The 21,584-nt window shown below is 39.1% G+C and overlaps 2 protein-coding genes across 3 annotated transcripts in view; one reads left to right on the top strand and one right to left on the bottom strand.

Annotated features, from left to right (window-relative positions):
* The window catches only part of ripor1 (RHO family interacting cell polarization regulator 1), a 53,975-nt gene extending 44,137 nt beyond the window's left edge, over positions 1–9,838 (bottom strand). The window contains exon 1 of one of the 2 annotated variants that reach the window (XM_082541289.1): positions 9,671–9,838. The gene's annotated coding sequence lies outside the window, so the exon portion shown is untranslated. Of the gene's footprint in view, positions 1–9,514 lie in introns of both variants that reach the window. The other variant, XM_082541288.1, reaches the window with a different exon arrangement.
* The window catches only part of dnajc24 (DnaJ (Hsp40) homolog, subfamily C, member 24), a 48,550-nt gene continuing 36,017 nt past the window's right edge, over positions 9,052–21,584 (top strand). The window contains exon 1 of the mRNA XM_082541330.1: positions 9,052–9,415. Within this exon, the coding sequence (XP_082397456.1) occupies positions 9,371–9,415 (45 nt within the window). The 5' untranslated portion in view covers positions 9,052–9,370. The remainder of the gene's footprint in view (positions 9,416–21,584) is intronic.

Below are 21,584 nucleotides of genomic sequence, written 5' to 3' on the forward strand. Positions count from 1 at the left end.
AGTGGTTATGCATGACACACTAGACAATGCAGTCAATCAGCCAAGCATGCAAACTATGTGTAGCTGCTGGGAGCCAGAACAGAGCTACATGGAGGGATTATTGATGGATGGAAGTACATTGTTCTTCCACAGTTTTCTGCAATCTGCCTCTATGAGCTCTGAATCACACAGAATTCTGAGATGATGGTAAATTGTTACAAACAATATGGTTATTGGAACACACTGAAATCTGTGGGTTTTTTTTAGAAGGTTTAGACAGGCCATTCCACTCATTTACTGTTAGTTAAAGTTGATCTGATATTTGGAGATTACACGATTAGAAGCAGGAGACTTGTTTTAGACCCAACATGATTTTACCTTAATTACTTAAAAGCACATATACATCAAACTGAAAGCCAAGTCTACCACAGTCCTCGAAACATAAGTCAAATGTTTCCATACCCTCCTTAACTGTGGAAGCAACAGTTCACCACAAAATGCATGAACATAAGACCATGAAGTAGAACGAGAAGTGAAGGAGTGATGAATTCTCATAGTCTTTAAATATTTTGTTTCACTTCACTATAAATAAAAAAAAAAAAAAAAAGTTCTTTCCATGTAATGACTTTGGCTTCTCTCTGCAGCAGAGTGAAAACAAACACCATCACCACCAAGACTAGCTTACATGTTGCTGATGCTTACTGTCACCAGTTAGGAGTAAGTGCAACATGTAAATGAAGGTCTGCAAGTTGTGCACAGGCTCTTCAAAGGACATGCACACAACCATATCACTCTCTTTAGATATTAGTTCAGTTTCAGGGGAAAGTAACACTTTATCAGTAACTACTTTGATACAGATGCTCTCCTCGTCTCAATCCAAACATTATCTTGTGCAACTATCATGCACAGTTTAGATTTACTCACACAGGCCCAAACCCTGTAATATACCGTGCTGTACTGCGCAATAGAACAAATAAATGTAACCAGTCTAGTGAACCAGAATGAGCTTGATACTGAGCTGACAGACTGTTCGTACTTCACTAAGCACTGTGTGTGTGTGTGTGTGTGTGTGTGTGTGTGTGTGTGTGTGTGTGTGTGTGTGTGTGTGTGGACCCCTGTGAAGTGGGGACTTTCTGGTTAATCCCCAGCTGGCAAATAAGCAGCTTAACTATCACTGGAGTGCTTCAAGCTAATGAATAGCTTGTAACCAGTCTAATATTGTTCAGAGTCCCACAAGACTGATCATAAACTGTAAATTAACTGTACATAAACTGACAGCAACTGTGGATAGGTGTGTGACACTACCTGATTGGGCTAGTGAACAGGCTGTACATGCGGAGAAACTGTCACTGGGTTAACCCTTCGTGTAAAACTCTGAAGGTTAAGCTGCTGCATGGGCAGGTAGAGATACACGACACAGCTGATGCTGAGCAGATAGTTTAATCTGTGACAGCAACCTGCTCATAATACCTCAGACCAAGACAGAGAACTCAAATCAGCAAGTGTACCTCCCACCCCCACATCACTGTGCTGTATACCTTGCATAGTAACTCACTAAAATAGTCATTATCCTGAATCCTAATTAGTGCTGTTTGGATAGATACATGCTTGTAGTGTAAGAGTTTTGAGAGCTCAATAAGCGTAGCGACATGTAATGCTAATACTACAACATCTTTTTATTTTAGGAGGCTAATTTGGGTGACTAAATTAGCTGACCCTTTTGGCAGCCAGTTTGGTGTCTGAAGGATAAATGTCAATGCCTTTGAGGAAAAAAGGTCCCCCTCTGCAGCCCTGTATCCCCCACGTATCTTAAATAATGCATTAACAATTACCAACTTAAATCAGGTGTCCATTTTGTTGATGGCAATTTTTAGAAGCTAATTTATGAAGACATCTGCTGATAAGGAATGACAGTTTTTCCAATCAAGGAAGTTACTAGGCTACCTATACCCATACAGCACAAAGAAAACCACTGGGGCAGACAACCAGTGAACTGAACAACAGCTGTACTTCACATGGCTCTGCTGCTTCCTTTACTACCACCAGCAATGACTCTACCCTTTCCCCCCCTCAGTGCAATCTATGAAACTGACCACTCAACATCTCATGGGCTTGATGGCATCAGCCTCAAGACCATGAGCCTCAGGGAGTGGATTGTGGAATCATTTACATGCTGTAAAGAGTTTACTCCCAGCTAGATAGTAATAGCTACCTGCCAGACTGCAGTATGTGAGCTTGAGCAGTGCTCCATCATATTTGGTGATGTGCAGTACAGCTTCATGGGGGATTGCGCTGTATCAATGCCAATTATAGAAATACTGAATATATGCAGTGGTTAGATTTAGAACTGACAGGGCTGAACATTTACATCGACACCACACAGAACTAGACAACCAATATGGAATTTGAATACAAGTAGATGAGCAAAACCATTTACCAAGGAAGTTGAGTTCCTCAATCTTGTGCAGCAAAATGTTAGAAATTTTCTGATGTCACCAGCAGACTAAGACTGATCAGGCTGGTTTTGTGGTTGGCTGTAACCCAGTGACCTTTGAAGCTGTGGTGGAGAGCAGGTTACTGAAAAAACTGTTACTAACCACTACTTACTGAACAGGCATGTAGACAAGGTCAAGATGATCTGCTCAAGTACAAACCAAACAGAATAGTAAAAGAGCTGAATCTATGTCACAAATAATCAAAGCAGTTCTAAAGAGGAAAAAAGGGGGTTCAGCCACTTACTATTAAGGTTTAACTAATGAAGGGTGTGTGAATGACAGAGCCTAGTCAATTTTCACAATATCTCTCTATAGGTGCTATTGATATGAAATTCTCACCAGATGTTGGTAACCACCCATTCAGTCCACATGTGCAGAGAAATCAAACCATAGATGCCCATAACTTAAGTTATGTGCAATAATGAGAATTGACAAAGGCAAAAGTATTGAGTACACATGAAGAAACGGAGGTGCAAAAAAAAAAAGGCTGAAATCTAAAAGCAGCCTTAATATCAGCTGGTTCTTTCCCAACTGATAGCCTATATAAAAGTGTTTAATTAACAATGCACCTATCTCAGGATGGGTAAAACTACTGAGCTCTCTTAATAATTACATTTTACTTGCTGTATTTCTACACTTGTTCTATAAATAAATATGGAATTACTATTAAGTCAGTGGTGGGAAATTTCTCATTTTTTGGCATCTCTTGGCAATTGTTTCTGTAACACTGTCACTCGAGTTTTATCTGTGGCCATTTTGTCTTTGATCTTGATCAAACTCCTAATGCATTGGTGTCTATGGCTACAGTAGCCCAAAGATTAGCATAACATGCTAACATGCATTCAGTATCAGTAGCCTTTTGTGAAGCCTATCAAAATATGGATGGAATGAGTTCTGACTTTATCCTGACCAGGTTTCATATTTCTATTACTTTTGTGATAATGCTTATCATTTAATGGGCCAGCACTATGTATAGCTCTACTTTAGTTTTAAACCAAAGCCTGTCTTTCATTTGCCTTATCTTAGAGTAAGATAACACACCTAGGGACCAAATAATTTTAAAAGCTTTGCTCTACAAACTACACAAAGTCAGCTCACACACACCCACACAAAGTTGAATAAACTGTTGTGTGCTCCAACACTAAAATAATTAATTGCTTTCACAAAGGTACAAAAGCACATTCCACTTAGGGATGCATACACAGTGCATACTGTACATACTGCATTTATCTCCAAATTAGCTCCTACACTTTTAGTGTTGCACCCAAGAGGCCTAGTAGACAATCCCTTTGACTGCAAGTCAAAATAAAATTCTCAACTGCGTAATGTGAATGAGGAAACTGTATGTTAACAAGAATTGGCACGGCAGGTATGATCAACAGGAAAGACTGCAAGACGAGATGAGCAGGGCTTTGCGCGTTTTCCCGGTGAATTCCAGCTCGCTTCAGGGTAAAACTTAATGCAGGGAAAAAGATAAGCATCACAGAGCATGAGCATTATTATAAAATGATGATTAGAATGAGAGAAGGGGAAAGACCTTACAACATCCAAATTTGTACTTAACTCAACACTTCCTGTAAAAACTCTTCAGGATTTCAATAGGAACAAGAAAAGTCCTGAAAATAGCAGCAACCAAACACTCCCACCCACCTAATTATGGAAGAAGACAGTGGGTCAGCAAAGGCATAAACAGCTGTGCCAGACAGTGTAATGAATGAGTATAGCACAAGCTCGCTTACCGCGTGAGTCACAGTCTAAAAAACTCAGACGCACACTGTAACAGTCAGAGGTCATGGAATAGGATTTCTTAGCTTTGATAATGAGAGTGACTCCATTCTGGCAACAATTCCACCAGTGTTTTCATGTGGCTGTTGTGTTTTAGTTAGTTTGTTTGTTTGTTTTTACATTAGTAGGACACCTGCAAATTTCTGTTTCCGTCCTTTGTCCACAAACTGAAGTATAATGACGTAGAAGAGCAGTTTTGGTGACTTACTTGCTGATAAAATGTGAAAGTATCATTCAAGACAAAGCTAAATGTCAACGAAAGGCTGCAAATTTGCTAGAATGTTATAAATGCATGGATACAAAGTAGTCGTTACACAAACCAAGCACAAGTGTAAACAGGGCTGTGGGATATGGTGACAATATTAAAACATCTATTGTTTCATATTATGCTCTATTATTTATTTCATGTTGTTGCAAAACAATATTTTCATTGCAGTAAGCAGTGTTTTAGATAAAGGTTTGCAATGGTCACCACAGAACAAGGACCAGCCAAAACTAATCAAGGAGCCTCTTCCTAAACAAGGGGCCATCTCTGTAGCATGTTATGGAAAGTCCGACACAGAGCAGAAGACTATTGTGCAAATTATGCAGCAACCTGGTACTACACACACTGACAGAACTAATCTATTTCACCACCTAAGCAAGACTTATGTGAAAGTATAGAGAGATTAAGAAAGGGGGGAGGGAAAAAAAAAAAAAAAAAAAAAAAAAAAAAAGAGTCATCAGGTGCTCAAAATAAACCTCAGACTCAGAGGTCAGAACTGCCTTTTCCCAGTAGCACACCATATAATAAAGACTCACAAAGCTAACAGCAGCCATTACAACTTCTATCTAGATATCTATCTATCTAGATATATCTATATCTATGGTTTTGTGGATCGTTTAAAACACTCGATTCCAGTGGCCTAGCCAAAAACACTTCACACAAGTCGAGTTGCCTCGTTTATGTTATGAGAAATCCGCAACGTAGCATAACACGCTGTAACAACAGATATGTGGATGAGCTGAACAACACATTCCTGTATGAGTTTAACTGTGCACTTCAGAGACTGGATGCTCTGCAGTTGATGCTTGCAGACAGGCTAGTTTCCTGACTACCACAAAGGAGCAGTAATGATAGGCGGAGGCCTCAGGGAAACGCTTGCATGACTGAGTTGGGTCATCTACTGTGTGTTACCTACCATTATCCCATAGTAAGTCGCATTTTTATTTCATTTTTGATTATTTAATTTAAATATAAATAACAATAACACTTTTGATGTGGTGATTATATAAACTATTCACTGACTTTGCAGAAATTGCACTATATCGTGATAGGTATTTGGATAAGAAATTACTTATGACTCACAACTGATTTTGGTCATATTGCACAGCCCTAATCGTCAACAGAGGATCCAATTTGCCTTTATGGTCCATTGGCACTCAGGCATTTTCTGCATTACTAACTGTTAAGTTAACTGCTTGTCTATCTTCCAAGCATCTTTAGTCTCACCCATAAAAATCAGCAAGTTTTGTTGAAAGCGACACATTTCTTCTGAGATGAACATGATGAACACAATACCGCCTAGCTTCATCTTTCCTCCTCTGAAAGAAAGACGGTACTAGATTTATTCTCTTCACTGGACTTCATACAGTTAATTTCATGATCTTCTGATGGTGTGGTCACTTTAAGTGTCTAACCCTCAATTTTATCATGTACAGAAACCCCAATCATAGTCATGATTTGACACAAAGGAAAGCCACCATTCTTTAAAATAATAGGTAGTAACCCATCTAACACATCAGTTCTAGTCTAGTGTGTAAAATTGGTCACTAATGTGACCGAACACTAGCCTCAGTTTGATTTTGATATTGCCATTGTGGGCTATACATTTATTTCCAAACAGATAACTTTCAGGAGCATAACAAATGAGACTGTTCCCATCTTTAGAACATCTCAAGAATCAAAGTTATTAACTTTCAGTACAACTTTATGCGTTCATGTAAGTCTCCACAGCAATTGTAATGCATACATGCAGAAACATACACTCTGTGTGGGGGCCTGCCTCTGTTACACAAGACATATTTCTGGGTTACAGTGTTGGGCTCAGTGTCTACAGCCATTTAAAACATGTGGAGGCTTGTCACAGCCTCATTGCCCCATAATTAAACATGTTTGGAAATGCTCACTCACTACTCACCAATTTGTTCCAACATTTAACACACTAGACAGGTGCAGTTCACTTACTGGAGACAAAACTAAAGACAGGAAGACCTGCAAACAACTGCACAAGCTGCAGTAAAGGCCTGGTAAGGCTGCACAGTTGGAAACCAATTCTTTGGGTATAATTCAAGGTGCATATTCTATCTCACTCTGAGTTTCTACTTTGAGACTAAAGCCCTATTAACTGAACACTCTTCTTATTTTTGGTTCTGGGTCTAATGAACAGTTAACATTCAACAAGCCTCTAACGAAGCAAACTATCATGACACAAAGATGAGCAGTAAGTAAAAAAAAAAAAAATATATATATATATAAAATCTCCCTACTTGTAAACCTAATACCAGTGAGTGCTTTAACACAAGAGCTAAACACATTTTGGTCTTTTCCGAACTGGCTGTCAGCCAAACTCTCATTTTAAATGTAGGTTTTGCTATAATGCCCTATAATTAGTGCAGAGATTCTCACAAGTGACATCACACCGAAACTACAGTCACAATGTTGAAAATTAGTGATAATGAATACATGTTAAATGAAAGGAGAATGAGCTGAGGTAGTGCCATGACCACACACTGCACTGTATCCGTTTCATGCACCTTGCTAGCTTAGGCCTGCATATTAGCCAAATTAGGTATTCACATAGTGACAGTCCAGCAACTGCACAATGGACTTACTGTTCAATGCACCCTGTGAGAGCAACACAGGCACGGTGTGTTTGTGGTTTCACTGTAGCATTCCCACAGCCAGCCTGAAAAAGTCTGTTTTCCTATTACTACAATATGGGGTCCATGACCTTCTGCCTTGGAATCAAATAGTGCGTTTGTTTTGGCAGGCTGCATCCTACTGCAGTTGTGGATGCATTTCACAGTTATGCCAAGAATGCTGTCATTGCAACTAGTGTCACGTGATAACATCAGGCCAACACTGAACCTTCCAGATCTCCAATCAGTCACAAGGCTAACAGAGAAACAGACAACTATTCATGTATGCAGAAGTATTAATATATTGTGTTTAATAAAAAGCAAAGGTACATCTATAAGACTGCACAGTATCTCAGCATACTGAAGTCCACAATTACTTTATAGTTAAGTGTTTTACTACTACTTCCAATTTCAAGAGTTTGATTCTTTGTTTTTAAGTATTTTCGACAAAAAGAAGAGCTTAAAACAGCAATTTCAGTTTTCTAAGAAAATGCTTAGGCTAAGTACACCCAGTTATCAGTTACATCCAGACAAACTTCCACTAGATACATATTTTGTTAGCAGAAACAGACAGAATCAGCTTTCCTCACCTACAGTGCAATGATTCACAAGTATGAAGTAAAAAAAAAAAAAAAAGCAAACTAAAATATAAGAAATCTGTCCTCTTCTCATTCTTTCCAAAGTCTCCCTCACAGCAACCTTGTTCTCTTCACCTCACTTCCCTCCATCACAGACAGACCCTCTATTAGCCTCTTTAACCTGCTAACAGTCTCACACTGCATTCAACCTTTGAGACGCTGAAGCGCCTCATCAAGGCACAGCATAATAACTGTAAATAATTATCTTGATATTTGTTAAAGTTTAAATAAGTTTCAAAACTTGCACTTATGAAACCAGCACTAAAATGACAGTACCTATGCTGAGTAGACCGAATTAAAGCTCAAATACACTAGATTAAAGTGGGTTTTTAATATGTGCAATGAAGTGAGACTAAGAGCCCTTTATCATTAGTACTCCTTTAGATCAGAGTCATGTAAGGAAGTCTAATGATCTTGTAGATAAAATGGTGTGATTTATTAACACATGAAAACATTTCTGAGCATGTCCATGGGTATACTGGCGCACATGCTCGTAGAAAAATTACATTTTTGGGTTGTTTCTATTTTAAATTAAAAAGCAGTGGCATTTTTAAATGCCCTGTTTACATCATGTGATCCAACATACAATAAAGCTTAATGCTACTTGATGTTAGTGCTGCTGAGCTTTATGCTTAAATTTCTATCAAAACAAATGACTGCTTGGAGCAACTTTTAGTTGCCACTATATGAGCTCACCTTGTGCCAAAAATGAAGTTAATTTCATGGTGTTAACTTGTGCGAGGTAATTATGGTAGCTTTGCATCTAAACATTAGTATTTAACAACTGCTTATAGATAAATTTGTTGGCTGTACACAGCTCACCTCTCTTCAGATAGAATCTTCCTGAAAACTGACTTCCCCAGTTGCTTTCTTCTCTCACTGTCCCTTCCTATTCTTTGAATTTGCCTTCTTGTAGAAAGACGTGACTTACAGGGAATATGAGCAGTAGTCTAGATACAGTAGAATACAGTAAATTGGCTGTGCCGTAAAGGCCACCCCAATGCTGGACGAAACCATGTTACTTGATTTGTAAGGGGTGAAGGGGGCATCAGATATTCTCCAGTATTCATGGGTATCAAAGTTCAATTGCCCAACCAATTTATTCAAGAAATTTATTTAAGGTAACATTTACTTAGAAGTTAAAAACTAACACAAAAAACTTTTCATTCTAGGTTTGCCAGAGCCCCATCCGCCTTTGGGGCCCTGGATACTCTGTCCCAATCTTCCCCCATTATTTGGATATGTGAATCTGTTTTCAAAGAAAATCACTGTGCTCAATTCCCACGTTTTCCCATTTACAATCTTTTAGCTCTTTTGCGATAAAACACTGGCATTAGGATAACCTACAGGAGATTAAAAACGTGCCATACATTTTAATTTTGACGGAATTTAGCTATTTTTAACGTCAATAATACATTTTCGTTTCGCATAATGTGCTGCTACAAGCAACCAAACGCGGCTATATTTGTCTTGAAGCTGCTTGGCACTTAAAGTAAAAATACTAAAGATTTGACAGATTTTTCGACACGGTTTGGCACACCGGCTTCAGCACAGCGGAGTGACAGCAGAGTAATGCAGCAGGAGAGGCGGTTACAACAGAAGAGGTACTTTGCTAAGGTAGGTTCTCTACAACAAACCTAGAGAAGATAACCAGCATGGGGAAAAGGCTAGATAAACTTGAAAATTTACAATTTAGTAAAAAAAAAAAAAACGTACATATTGACCGCGGTGTCCTTCTCCTTGTACAGCTGATGCAAATCTTCTTTATTCAGAAAAGAAAACGGGTCGACTATTCCGAGCGCACTTGTCACAGTTCACCAGTCTTGTTAACACTGACCTCCTAGTTAGAAAAGAAAGAAGGAAAAAAACTACCGTGGTTCAGTGAACAGCATTCCTCAAGCAGTCGGTCAGTCAGTACTTAACAGCGTCAACGCTCCGCGTTTAGCGCGAGCACTTCCTGTAAGCTAAACGCTTTCAAATTAACGCCTAATCGCCACAGCTAATTGGTTCATGCGCTCGTGCCTGTCCTACTACCAGTGCAAACAATGCCAACTCACGTCTGACTGCTCGGCTGTGGTTTGGGATAATATTTTTTTTATAACGCCCAATATCCTGATAGAGCTTCTAACTTCTAAGGGCGACTAGGTGGGACATACTTGATACCTGTGAGATCTTTGGCAGTCTTCCCTTTGTCCAGTTCTTTGCTTAGCAAAATTTGTAAAAAAAAAAAAAAAATCAGATCCCTAAAGTATGGCACAGACAATACTTGTGTTTTAACATAATTCACTTATACTAAAAACTATGAGACTCAGAGTGGTTATGGTTTGATGTAAGTGACATGCTGAGCTCAACAAGACCATATTGTGAAACGTTTTTTTTTCTTGAAATTGATGATCGGGTATATCAAAATATACCATATAATATACCACATTCCTTTGAATGCTAGACGTTCCAAATTTCAAAAGACGATCGGTAAGTAAGTTGCTGCATACTACCCTCTTCTTGCATGTACTGTACTGCTCTGTCTAAATGCACACAGAAATTAAACAGGTATTTATTACAGCAGCGTCCATGTCACGATTCATATTCCGCCTTCAAATACCCAACAACTGCTTAAGGCATGTCAGACTATAAGTATCATATTCACACAAAGACACTCAAAGCTCAGACAGTACTGTTTCATTGCTGTTTTAGTATAAAGACTGAATACATGGAATCACTTTAACAATGATGGCCTGAACACCAGAAAAAAACTGCTTTTTATTTTAAAAAACAAAACAGAAGGATAATAATAAAGAATAATATCATCTAAGTATTCGTCTAAATTGCAGATATACTCAGTGGCTGCGTAAACACACTTACACACTATGATGCCAGCTGATACAATGTTTTTAGGCTGTTTGCAAAGCTGCCAGAAGATGGCAGCCAAGGATCACGGAGATCACAATTGAGGCACAGTCGACACTGTTTTTTTTATTCATTTTTGTTTTGTTTTTTATAGATGACAGTTTTATTTAAAATGTATTTTTTCAGACATAAAACTCTACATTAAATGCAGAGGACTATGAAATACTACTTGCACTTTACTGTCAGTAGTTTTTGTTGCTGCTGTCTTTTATTCACAATCTTTTGTTATTTTGTAAACACACAAAATAATAGCACATATTTTACCATGTATCTCGTAGTAGTGCATACAAACTGTAACTGATTTCTGTAATTTGAACAGTATACTGTAATATCTACAGTAAGATACTATAACACGTGTACTTTAATTTACTGTAAATGGCAAGGAACTGTGGGAAAACATTGGCTCATTACAGTAATTCTTCACTATTGTAATTACATATTACAGTAATAAAATTCATCAACTGCATTAGCAGCACCTGGCTGCTACTTTTTTTTTTTTAATAAATTTTATTTTCAGTCACAGCAGCATGTTAATAACAAAACATTGAACATACAGTAGTTTGCTGTTCAGTATTTACAATACCCCAAAAGATAACAGAAATAGAGAAGGAAAACAAACAAACAAACCAAAGAAACCCCTACAAAACAACAAAAAACAAACAAACAAATATAAAAATAAAATGTATAAGGGACATTCAGTGTACAGTTAACTATGATAGTGATATAGAGATATGGCATCTGGTGATGACAAGGTGGTCATTTTAAATGTTTCCATGTACATCAGGAATGGCTGCCATGCCTTAAGAAATTTGGTGGTTGAACCTGCCAATGTATATCTCATCTTTTCTAAATGTAAAAACCTCATGAGCTCTGCAAGCCACTGTTCATGTGTGGGAGGAGCTTCCTGCTTCCATCTTAAAAGTATAAGGCGCCTTGCGATAAGTGAAGCAAAGGCAATAGAATTCGAATAGTATTTTGGCAAAGTGATGTCTTGAGGTATCACCCCAAAGATAGCCGTTAGAGCAGAAGGATCATATTTAACGTTATACATCTCTGACAGAGTGTTAAATATAGACACCCAATAGATATGAAGATTGGGGCATGTCCAAAAGGTATGAAGGAGCGAACCTGTTTCTGCTTTACATCTGTTACACAGAGGGTCAGCTCCTGGATAGAACTTGGCTAACTTTTCCTTGGAGATATGTAATCGGTGTAGGACCTTGAATTGAAGGAGCCCATGCCTGGCACATATCGAAGAAGAGTGTACCCTCTGGAGAAAAGATTGCCAGAGCTCATCTGTTATAGTCATCCCAAGGTCTCGCTCCCACTGTGCTTTAAGGATGAAGAGAGAAGGAGATTGAAGATCTAATAATATAGCATAGATTTCTTTAATCGCCCCTCTCTTATGAACGTTTATATTAATAATTTTATCCAAAGAAGTTTCCTCAGGTAGTTCCGGAAATGAAGGAAATCGACTCTTTACAAAGTGGCAAATTTGTAGATAGCGGAAAAAATGTTGCCGAGGAACATTAAACTGCTTCAGGAGCTGCGTGGATGAGGCAAAAATCCCATCTACAAAAAGGTCTTTGATATTTCTAAGGCCATTACTTTCCCATATTTTAAAGGCAGAATCCATCCTGGAGGGTGGGAACATATGATTTGAGCAGATAGGTGCTTTAATTGACATTAAGTGTAACCCCAACCTTTTCCTACATTGCACCCAGATTCTGAGCGAGTCAGACAACAAAGGGTTACGTTTATAGGTGTATAGTTCTAATGGGAGAGCTGAACTCAACAAAGCCGATAGGCAAATTTTGCCACAATTGGATGACTCAATTTGGAGCCAAGCTGGAGTCTCTGTAGTAAAATTACTCATCCAGTACAGCATATTTCGAATATTTGCTGCCCAATAATAAGACTGAAAGTTTGGCAAGGCTAATCCACCCATTGGCCTAGTCCTCTGCATGAAATCTTTACGAATTCGTGGACTTTTGCCATTCCAAATAAATGCAGAGATTATATTATACAGTGACAAACAACCACATCTATAGCCTTATCATAATTTTTGATTATATAATACTATTTTAAAACACTATGATGCCCCCTCACACAAAGGATAAATGTACATATGTTTTGTTACTTCCACTATGCAGGAAGTTTGGGTTTTATTTTTATTTCTAAATCAGCTAAAGACCCCACCTCAAATAATGTCCTTATAGTTATGTTGAGATGTCAATTATCCCACTCTGTTAACTGTATGTAATTAAGTCTCTGCACTGTTATATGTGTGTATGGATGCAGGCCAGTGTGTAATTAATATCCTCATATAGATAGAACTGTCCGCCTGTAATTACTGGATAGCTAGGCAAATCAACCTTTTGAAGAAAGAGTAAGGATGGGGGACTTGGAGAGGCAAGTGAATATTTAACCTTAGAAGCATTAAAGACTATTAAATCCCTGCATATCCTTTAAGCCAACAGTCAGACTATTTGTGTAAATGGAACACAATTTTTTAATACATTTTTTTAAAGAAAAGAATAAAACTTAAAAGAAGTTTAATGATTTAGCTTATAAGTTTTGATAAAAACAAACAAAACAAACACAAAATTGCCAGCTGTGGAGGGAGCCGGGCCCGGGAAGGAAGCAGCAGCTTCTGGAGCTTCATCCAGAACTGCGGAGGGCTGGGTGCTCAAGTCGTGGCGGGGCGATAACGGCGTGAACGTCACACACTACTGAAAACATAGGTGTGCCTCACATCTCCAGGAAGACTGGGCATGCTCTACTCAAAAATGTGGCTTTTCTTTTTTTATCTGATTTGTAATAAGTCTCAGTATGCCATGTTGAAGAATGTCTCAATTTTAAGAATCTGAGACTCTGGAACCAAACCTGGGGAGGAGCTCAGAGGAGCCTGGTGGCTAGGCCTTAGTCCAGCAGGCCTGGCCTTGTGCAGACCAAAGTGGACACATGAACCCACACTCTTGTAGGCCCACCACCTCCAGGAGGCACCGTATGGGTTGGGTGCAATGTATGGACAATGTCAGAGGCTTTGGATGATGCATGGATCAGCTTTGGTAAAGAGAGAGCTGAGCATAAAAGCAAAGCCTACCCCACCTATGGTCATGAGCTTTGGGTAGTGACTGAAAGAATGAGATTGCAGATACAAGAGGTGGAAATGAGGGTTCTCTGAAGCATTGCTGGCTGCTGGTAGGTAGAAGAGTTAAGTCATTTGAGAGGTGCTCAGAGTAGACCCAGCACATGCCGGAGAGATTATGTTTCTAGAGTGGCCTCAAAAGTCCTTGTTGTTCCCCTGGATAATGGATAGATGGATGGACTCTTCAACATGGCATACAGAGTGCATCTGGAAGATATAGGACAGTGGAGTCTTGCTGCAGGAGCTATAATTGAGGATGCACTGGTGTATCCTTTGGGGGACTGGTTTTATATTCAGTGTATATACGAGGAATGACACACAGCTGGAAAATACAAATCAGGAGAAACAATTTATGATGCTGTTTGCAAAATGTCACCTTACAATGACGCTCCACAGGAAGGATCAGATTTTGTTAAATGCCCATTACCTCAACTCCTCAACACGAGGAGAGGGATTGGGAGGAGGAATTGGGAATGTGAGAAATAAGAAAGGAGAGAGAGATAATATGAGAATAATTAAACACCTCAGCGCTTTACTGAGTTGTCTAATGCAAACATCATTATTTTATTAGTGTTATAGCTCAACACGTTATAGATATCTACCTCAGATATCTTAAGAAAAATAAGTGTGGTTTCCACAATATGTCAAAGACATGCATGGGGCTTGCTTGAAAAAAAATTAACTGGTGCAGTGTGGCAGGCCACTGGCCACAGGTGATTGATAATAATATGCAATGTAAAGTTTCTGGTACAACATACAGGGCTATAGCCAAAAATTAAGTCCTCTTCTCTGTAATATTTTTAAACTGTGCAAAGCAGTTAAATGGGCCACAATATCCTGTCATCCTGCTGATGTTGTAATGTTTATGAATATCATGTTTTTGTCTGGCTCTACTCTTAATTCCTTCTTTATTCCTTCTTTACTTCTTCTTTATTTCCTCTTTATTATTATATTTTCCCCCTTCTTTAAAAAATTTTTTTTTTACAGTTGATATACAAATGTTTATGTGTTACATTTAGAGTCAGTATTTTTTCTAATATGATGTCAATGGACACTGTCTCACTCATTTTAAAATGAGAACCCCTGAGAGCCTATATGTGCTTAATAAAGCTGCTGAATGAATCACTCTGACATCACAAAGAAAAAAAAGCTTCCCCTCATTCAAGATTGGCGACTCCTTCAATTAAAATAATTTTCTCGTTATCATCTCAAACTGAAGGGTTGCCTCTGTCATGAAATGAAAGGGCCAGACATCGTCAGAAGCAATAAGACTAACAGCCAGTCTACAATCTGACATCATGTGCTCTAAGCTGTCTACCTTAAATCAAAATTTGATGTTCTTCTCTTTACTGCAGTGCCCTCAGGGTATATTATCTAATGTTAGAGCTCCCTCAAAACTAAATCATTGAATAAATCATGGCTTATCCGTGTTTCTGTGATAGTCAAGGAAAATCAGAATTACTGCTACCACAGACCCACAAACAAGCAGCAAGGGAAGGTAGCTATAAATGGTAAATGGACTGGTTCTTAAATAGCGCTTTTCTACTCTGCACTCAAAGCACTTTGTTTTAAACGTGCTTCATTAACACAAGCATGTTCTATTTCTCTTTCTATGCTTTTTTTCTTAGTGCTTTCTATATAACGTTCACACTCTCTGCTGGATGCATAGGAGAGTAACTTGGGGTTTATATCTTGCCCAATGGTATTTGGTTGCAGACTGGAGCAGACGGGGATCAGACCAACAACCTTTAGTGGTTGACCTGCTCAATCTGCTGAGCCACAGCCACCCCAACTATAAACCCACACAGAACTGTAGTGAAAGTCTTTCAGAGCATCTCAAAGAAAACATAGCATCTGGTGAAGTCCATGGGTTCAGACAGTCATTGAACTCACAAGATTTTCATCCTATATTAAAAACAACCCTCGTGTTTAAAGTCATATTCATTTGTTCAACAAGTTTTAAGCCTGTAAAAAATGGCTGCAATTTCTAAAGAGTTAATGGTAAATTTTGTTGACCCACTGCACTTGAAGTTGAAAGTTAACGCTTTTTGCTTGTTTGATTTCAAATCCACTGAACAAAAGAAAGGAGAGTTTCTTCTCGATGCTTGTTATGAACCAGATGTTCATAACTCACTCCCAGTGTCGCCACACAGGCTGTTGAAGTCCTAATAACTGGCCTCTCTGCTTTATCTCTCTGCTTTTCTCACTGTCGCAGCCATCACTTTTATTGATTGTATGCTGACAATTGTTAGCCTGTAATTTCTGCTGATTATATTGAACACACATTGTTCTCCAGAAAGTGATCTGATTACAGTGTTTGTTGCTCTGCCTCGCAACAAAGTGCTTCAAAACACTTTTTCAACTCCAAGAAAAGCTCCAGTCTGTCCCGGCAAATAAACACATTTATTGACAACGTAATCACACAGTGTTCTCTTGTTCTCAGTCTGCCATGAGCGGACACACACACACACACACACACACACACACACACACACACACACACACACACACAAAGAGAGAGGGTCACAGGGCAGTAGGGAGTCATAAGGTCCATGATTGGGTGTTCACACAGAAGTGGGCGTCACCGTTTGTCACTCCGCTAAGTATCGACCTAAGGAGACACCTTCACTAATGGGCAGCAGAGCGATGGAAACAGTGTGGCAGACAGCGGAGAGATGGAGACAGACATACTGCAGAGAGAAGGGAGCAGACAACTAAAAAGCATAGAGCAGAGAATGAAATTAGACCTGTGAACATCATGTGCAGTCTGTATATGATGGGATCGTTCACACATTCTTTGCACATGCTACTTTAAAGGTATCACTGTGTTTTAGGCTTTGAAATGCCTTCTGGGAGTAAGGCTGTTAAAGACTGGAAGCTTCTTTGAAGTTTCCTCGTTTGAAAGTTTATTTAGAATTTTTGAACAAGAGGCCCTGAAAACGCAGCATGTTTTTTACTGTATAAATAATGTATCACAGACCTGAGGAGCATTAGTTACATAATAAAATAAAGTACAGTTACAGTAACAAAGAAAAAGGACAGCACTGCACAAAGCAAAACCCACAACTTCACATTACGTTCCCTCAGGACTAAGTGATTTTGCAGGAACACACATACACATACGTAAGATTCAATGTAAACTGAATATTAACTTTGGCTGGTGAGAAAGACAAAACCAAATTGCACCCACCAATCACTCAAAGCAGCCATATTCTTTTAATTTTAAGTCTGTAAATGTGCATACAGTGAGGCAAAAAAGTATTTAGTCAGCCACCGATTGTGCAAGTTCCCCCACCTAAAATGATGACAGAGGTCAGTAATTTGCACCAGAGGTACACTTCAACTGTGAGAGACAGAATGTGAAAAAAAATCCATGAATCCACATGGTAGGATTTGTAAAGAATTTATTCGTAAATCAGGGTGGAAAATAAGTATTTGGTCAATAACAAAAATACAACTCAATACTTTGTAACATAACCTTTGTTGGCAATAACAGAGGTCAAACGTTTACTATAGGTCTTTACCAGGTTTGCACACACAGTAGTTGGTATTTTGGCCCATTCCTCCATGCAGATCTTCTCGAGAGCAGTGATGTTTTGGGGCTGTCGCCGAGCCACACGGACTTTCAACTCCCGCCACAGATCTTCTATGGGGTTGAGGTCTGGAGACTGGCTAGGCCACTCCAGGACTTTCAAATGCTTCTTACGGAGCCACTCCTTTGTTGCCCGGGCGGTGTGTTTTGGATCATTGTCATGTTGGAAGACCCAGCCTCGTTTCATCTTCAAAGTTCTCACTGATGGAAGGAGGTTTTGGCTCAAAATCTCACGATACATGGCCCCATTCATTCTGTCCTTAACACGGATCAGTCGTCCTGTCCCCTTGGCAGAAAAACAGCCCCATAGCATGATGTTTCCACCCCCATGCTTCACAGTAGGTATGGTGTTCTTGGGATGCAACTCAGTATTCTTCTTCCTCCAAACACGACGAGTTGAGTTTATACCAAAAAGTTCTACTTTGGTTTCATCTGACCACATGACATTCTCCCAATCCTCTGCTGTATCATCCATGTGCTCTCTGGCAAACTTCAGACGGGCCTGGACATGCACTGGCTTCAGCAGCGGAACACGTCTGGCACTGCGGGATTTGATTCCCTGCCGTTGTAGTGTGTTACTGATGGTGACCTTTGTTACTTTGGTCCCAGCTCTCTGCAGGTCATTCACCAGGTCCCCCCGTGTGGTTCTGGGATCTTTGCTCACCGTTCTCATGATCATTTTGATCCCACGGGATGAGATCTTGCGTGGAGCCCCAGATCGAGGGAGATTATCAGTGGTCTTGTATGTCTTCCATTTTCTGATGATTGCTCCCACAGTTGATTTTTTCACACCAAGCTGCTTGCCTATTGTAGATTCACTCTTCCCAGTCTGGTGCAGGTCTACAATACTTTTCCTGGTGTCCTTCGAAAGCTCTTTGGTCTTGGCCATGGCGGAGTTTGGAGTCTGACTGTTTGAGGCTGTGGACAGGTGTCTTTTATACAGATGATGAGTTCAAACAGGTGCCATTCATACAGGTAACGAGTGGGGGACAGAAAAGCGTCTTACAGAAGACGTTACAGGTCTGTGAGAGCCAGAGATTTTCCTTGTTTGAGGTGACCAAATACTTATTTTCCACCCTGATTTACGAATAAATTCTTTACAAATCCTACCATGTGGATTCATGGATTTTTTTTTTCACATTCTGTCTCTCACAGTTGAAGTGTACCTCTGGTGCAAATTACTGACCTCGGTCATCATTTTAAGTGTGGGAACTTGCACAATCGGTGGCTGACTAAATACTTTTTTGCCCCACTGTATGTGTGCTGTTGAGTTATACAGGATAGCGGAGGACTTCCCACCTCTAACACAACATCAAGTGGCCAGTCGAAGAGCTGCCATTTCACACACTTCTAAGTTGACTTAATTTTTCACCCACCAGTGACTGGCAGCATATGCATGAGCTGAAATCTGACAACATTGTCCTGGTTTGTCCCCTGTGAGTCAGCCCAGTAATATAACATATTCATACAAGGACATGTTCAGTCTTTTTTACAGAGCTCAGGTTTTGTGTTAGTAGAGCTTACCGTGGATATGAAACACACATCTTTTAGATCAAATGTGTGTAGTAGAGATGGCACGATACCACTTTTTTATGTCCGATACCGATATCATAAATTTGGATATCTGCCGATACCGATATGAATCCGATATAGTGTTTTTTAATCAACAAAACTGTTTTTTTAAATATCTTGCTGCATTTTGTATAAGTTCATACTCAAGTTTAAAACAACAACTACACTAAAGCTATTCTGTTATACCTGTATGCAAAAAAAAATATTTCATAGTTCAGCAATACTGATCAATCTAATAAACTCAAACCTACACCATCCTCCCTATTCTGGTATTTTAAAGAGTACTTAGCGTAAATATTAAGCAACCTAACTAATAGGGTTCCAACTCCCAGCAACAACAAAAATAAATAAATAAAAAATAGGGAACCACCCCTCACGCTCCACCTCATGATGCTTAATCGATGTAATCAACCTTAATTTGATGCAGTGTGGAAAAAAATGCACAGAAATCAATTATTTTTCAAGAAATATTAAATAGATTCAACATCTTTCTTCAACAGAATTGCAGACTGCACAGATGGTACCTTCCCAAAGGAAAAAGTACTATAGCTTACTAGGGTATATATATTAGACTTAATAGTTACTATATACAGTAATTGACTTCTATTCATTTTACATCAAATTAAAACTTTGGGTGTCAGATAATTATTTATTAAAAGCTAGACATTTTAAATGAGAATAAGAAAGAAAAGTATGTCTTTGTGCCCCCTTTTCCCTGTTAATGCCCTATCGGCCCCCCTGGCTAAACTTTGCTAGATCCGCCCCTGCACAGTTACCAGCGTCAGCTACGTAGAAAAAGATCTTCGAGTAGAAAGTAATAATAAATAAATTCTAACAACAGCTGATCAAGCTTAAACGTGCTGCTGTTGTTCAGCCGCTGGTTTCCTCTTTCTGGTGCAAAGTGGGCCAAAAGCAAACTAGAGACACGGACTCGCGACAGAAAAGCCGATCAGCTGATCGTTAAGCAGTTTCATGATTGAAGTAGCAGCAGGAGAGGCAGTCGCTTGTTAAGCTTAACGCAGGAATGCTTTACAAACATTCAGAGGTGGACTTACACACTTGCTTTACTTCTCTTGGGAAAACTTTGTCGGAGATGAAATGCCAGGTTGCTAGGGAAGCTCCAAATGCTATCCAGACCACCACAGGTCCCGCATGCCACAGCCGCTCTATCACGTGATGCATACTGCTCCGACATGCTAACGTTCTGAGGTGAGTTACGGCGTGTTGCAAGTTTTGTGAGGTGCTTTCGTGATATTTAATGGATCGGATTACATTTTTTTATTTTTCTCCGATATCCGATCCAGTAATTTAGGTCAGTATCGGACCGATACCGATACGTAATATCGGATCGGTCCATCTCTAGTGTGTAGTCTAATTTATATGACTGAAGAAGGGTATGTCACAAATGTACACCTTATGCGCACCTTAAATTACCCATATTTAACTACACAAGCAACTAACATGGCATTTTCTCCTGGGGAATTATGATGAAGAACTATAGTTTGATTAACTGTTTTCCCAGAGTTGTTTATAACAAACATTAATAGTTACAATTATTTTTTTTAAAAATCTCAGAATTATATATATTTCCTCAAAGCTTTCTTAAACCTAAATTCCAGCAAAGATGATAGCTATTTGACTCTCACATGTTAACGTGAGAGTGTGACAGGACAATGGTGATGATGATGATGATGATGATGATGATGATGATAGAGACAGGGAATTAGTTTTCGATTAGCCACAGTGTCAGGTCATGGTGTCACGTCCCACCTCTCTGTCTGTGAGACTGATCAATACCATCACACACACTATTAGCAACAATGCTTCTTCTTTCTCTGTCTCTCTCCCTCTGCCAGAAACACAATTATCAGCCCCACCATCACTCTATCTACCACTCTTTCCCATTTGTCTCAATTCTTCACTTTTCTATTGCTATTTCTCCTTATTTTAAAACATATTACTTTCACTTTAGTTTTTGCCTCCTGGCCCATTGCCTTTGTTTCTATATGTCTCCCATTACTCCCAGTAATATCACAGGTATACAGAGGTGCTGACCATAATAAAAAAAACAAATTTTAGAATATTTAATATACTAAGAATTTACTAAAGCATTTTTCACACAAAATGTACAGTATGTTTGCAATTTAAGTGGGTGTATAATAGCATAGCCTCAGCATTTATGGCAGCATATAAAATTTCTCTGGAAGAAAACAAAAATTCAGCTGCTGTTGTCCATTTTCTTTACTAACCTAACTACTAAGAGACATTGTCCCCTAGAACTCTTCCAAACTGAAAGGCTGTTTTTCCCTGTTGTTTGAATATGACTGATAGAAATTGGTGGCAGGAACATTTTTTTACTTGATTTGGCAAATTATTCTTGTAACGCTTTTTTGAAATTCTTTCTTCTTGTCATGTCACAGCATGGTGTGCAGTGCTTCCTTAAACATTCTGAGAAAACTGGACAAGTGGCATCAGTTGATCCATCTGCTGTTCACTGAAGCCTCATCACAAAGTAGTAGTGGGACAGCTGACAAAAACCCATTCTTAAGTAAGGGAAACAAGAA

This window comes from Aulonocara stuartgranti (assembly GCF_965226115.1).
Source record: "Aulonocara stuartgranti genome assembly, chromosome: 7".
NCBI classification, from domain to species: domain Eukaryota; kingdom Metazoa; phylum Chordata; class Actinopteri; order Cichliformes; family Cichlidae; genus Aulonocara; species Aulonocara stuartgranti.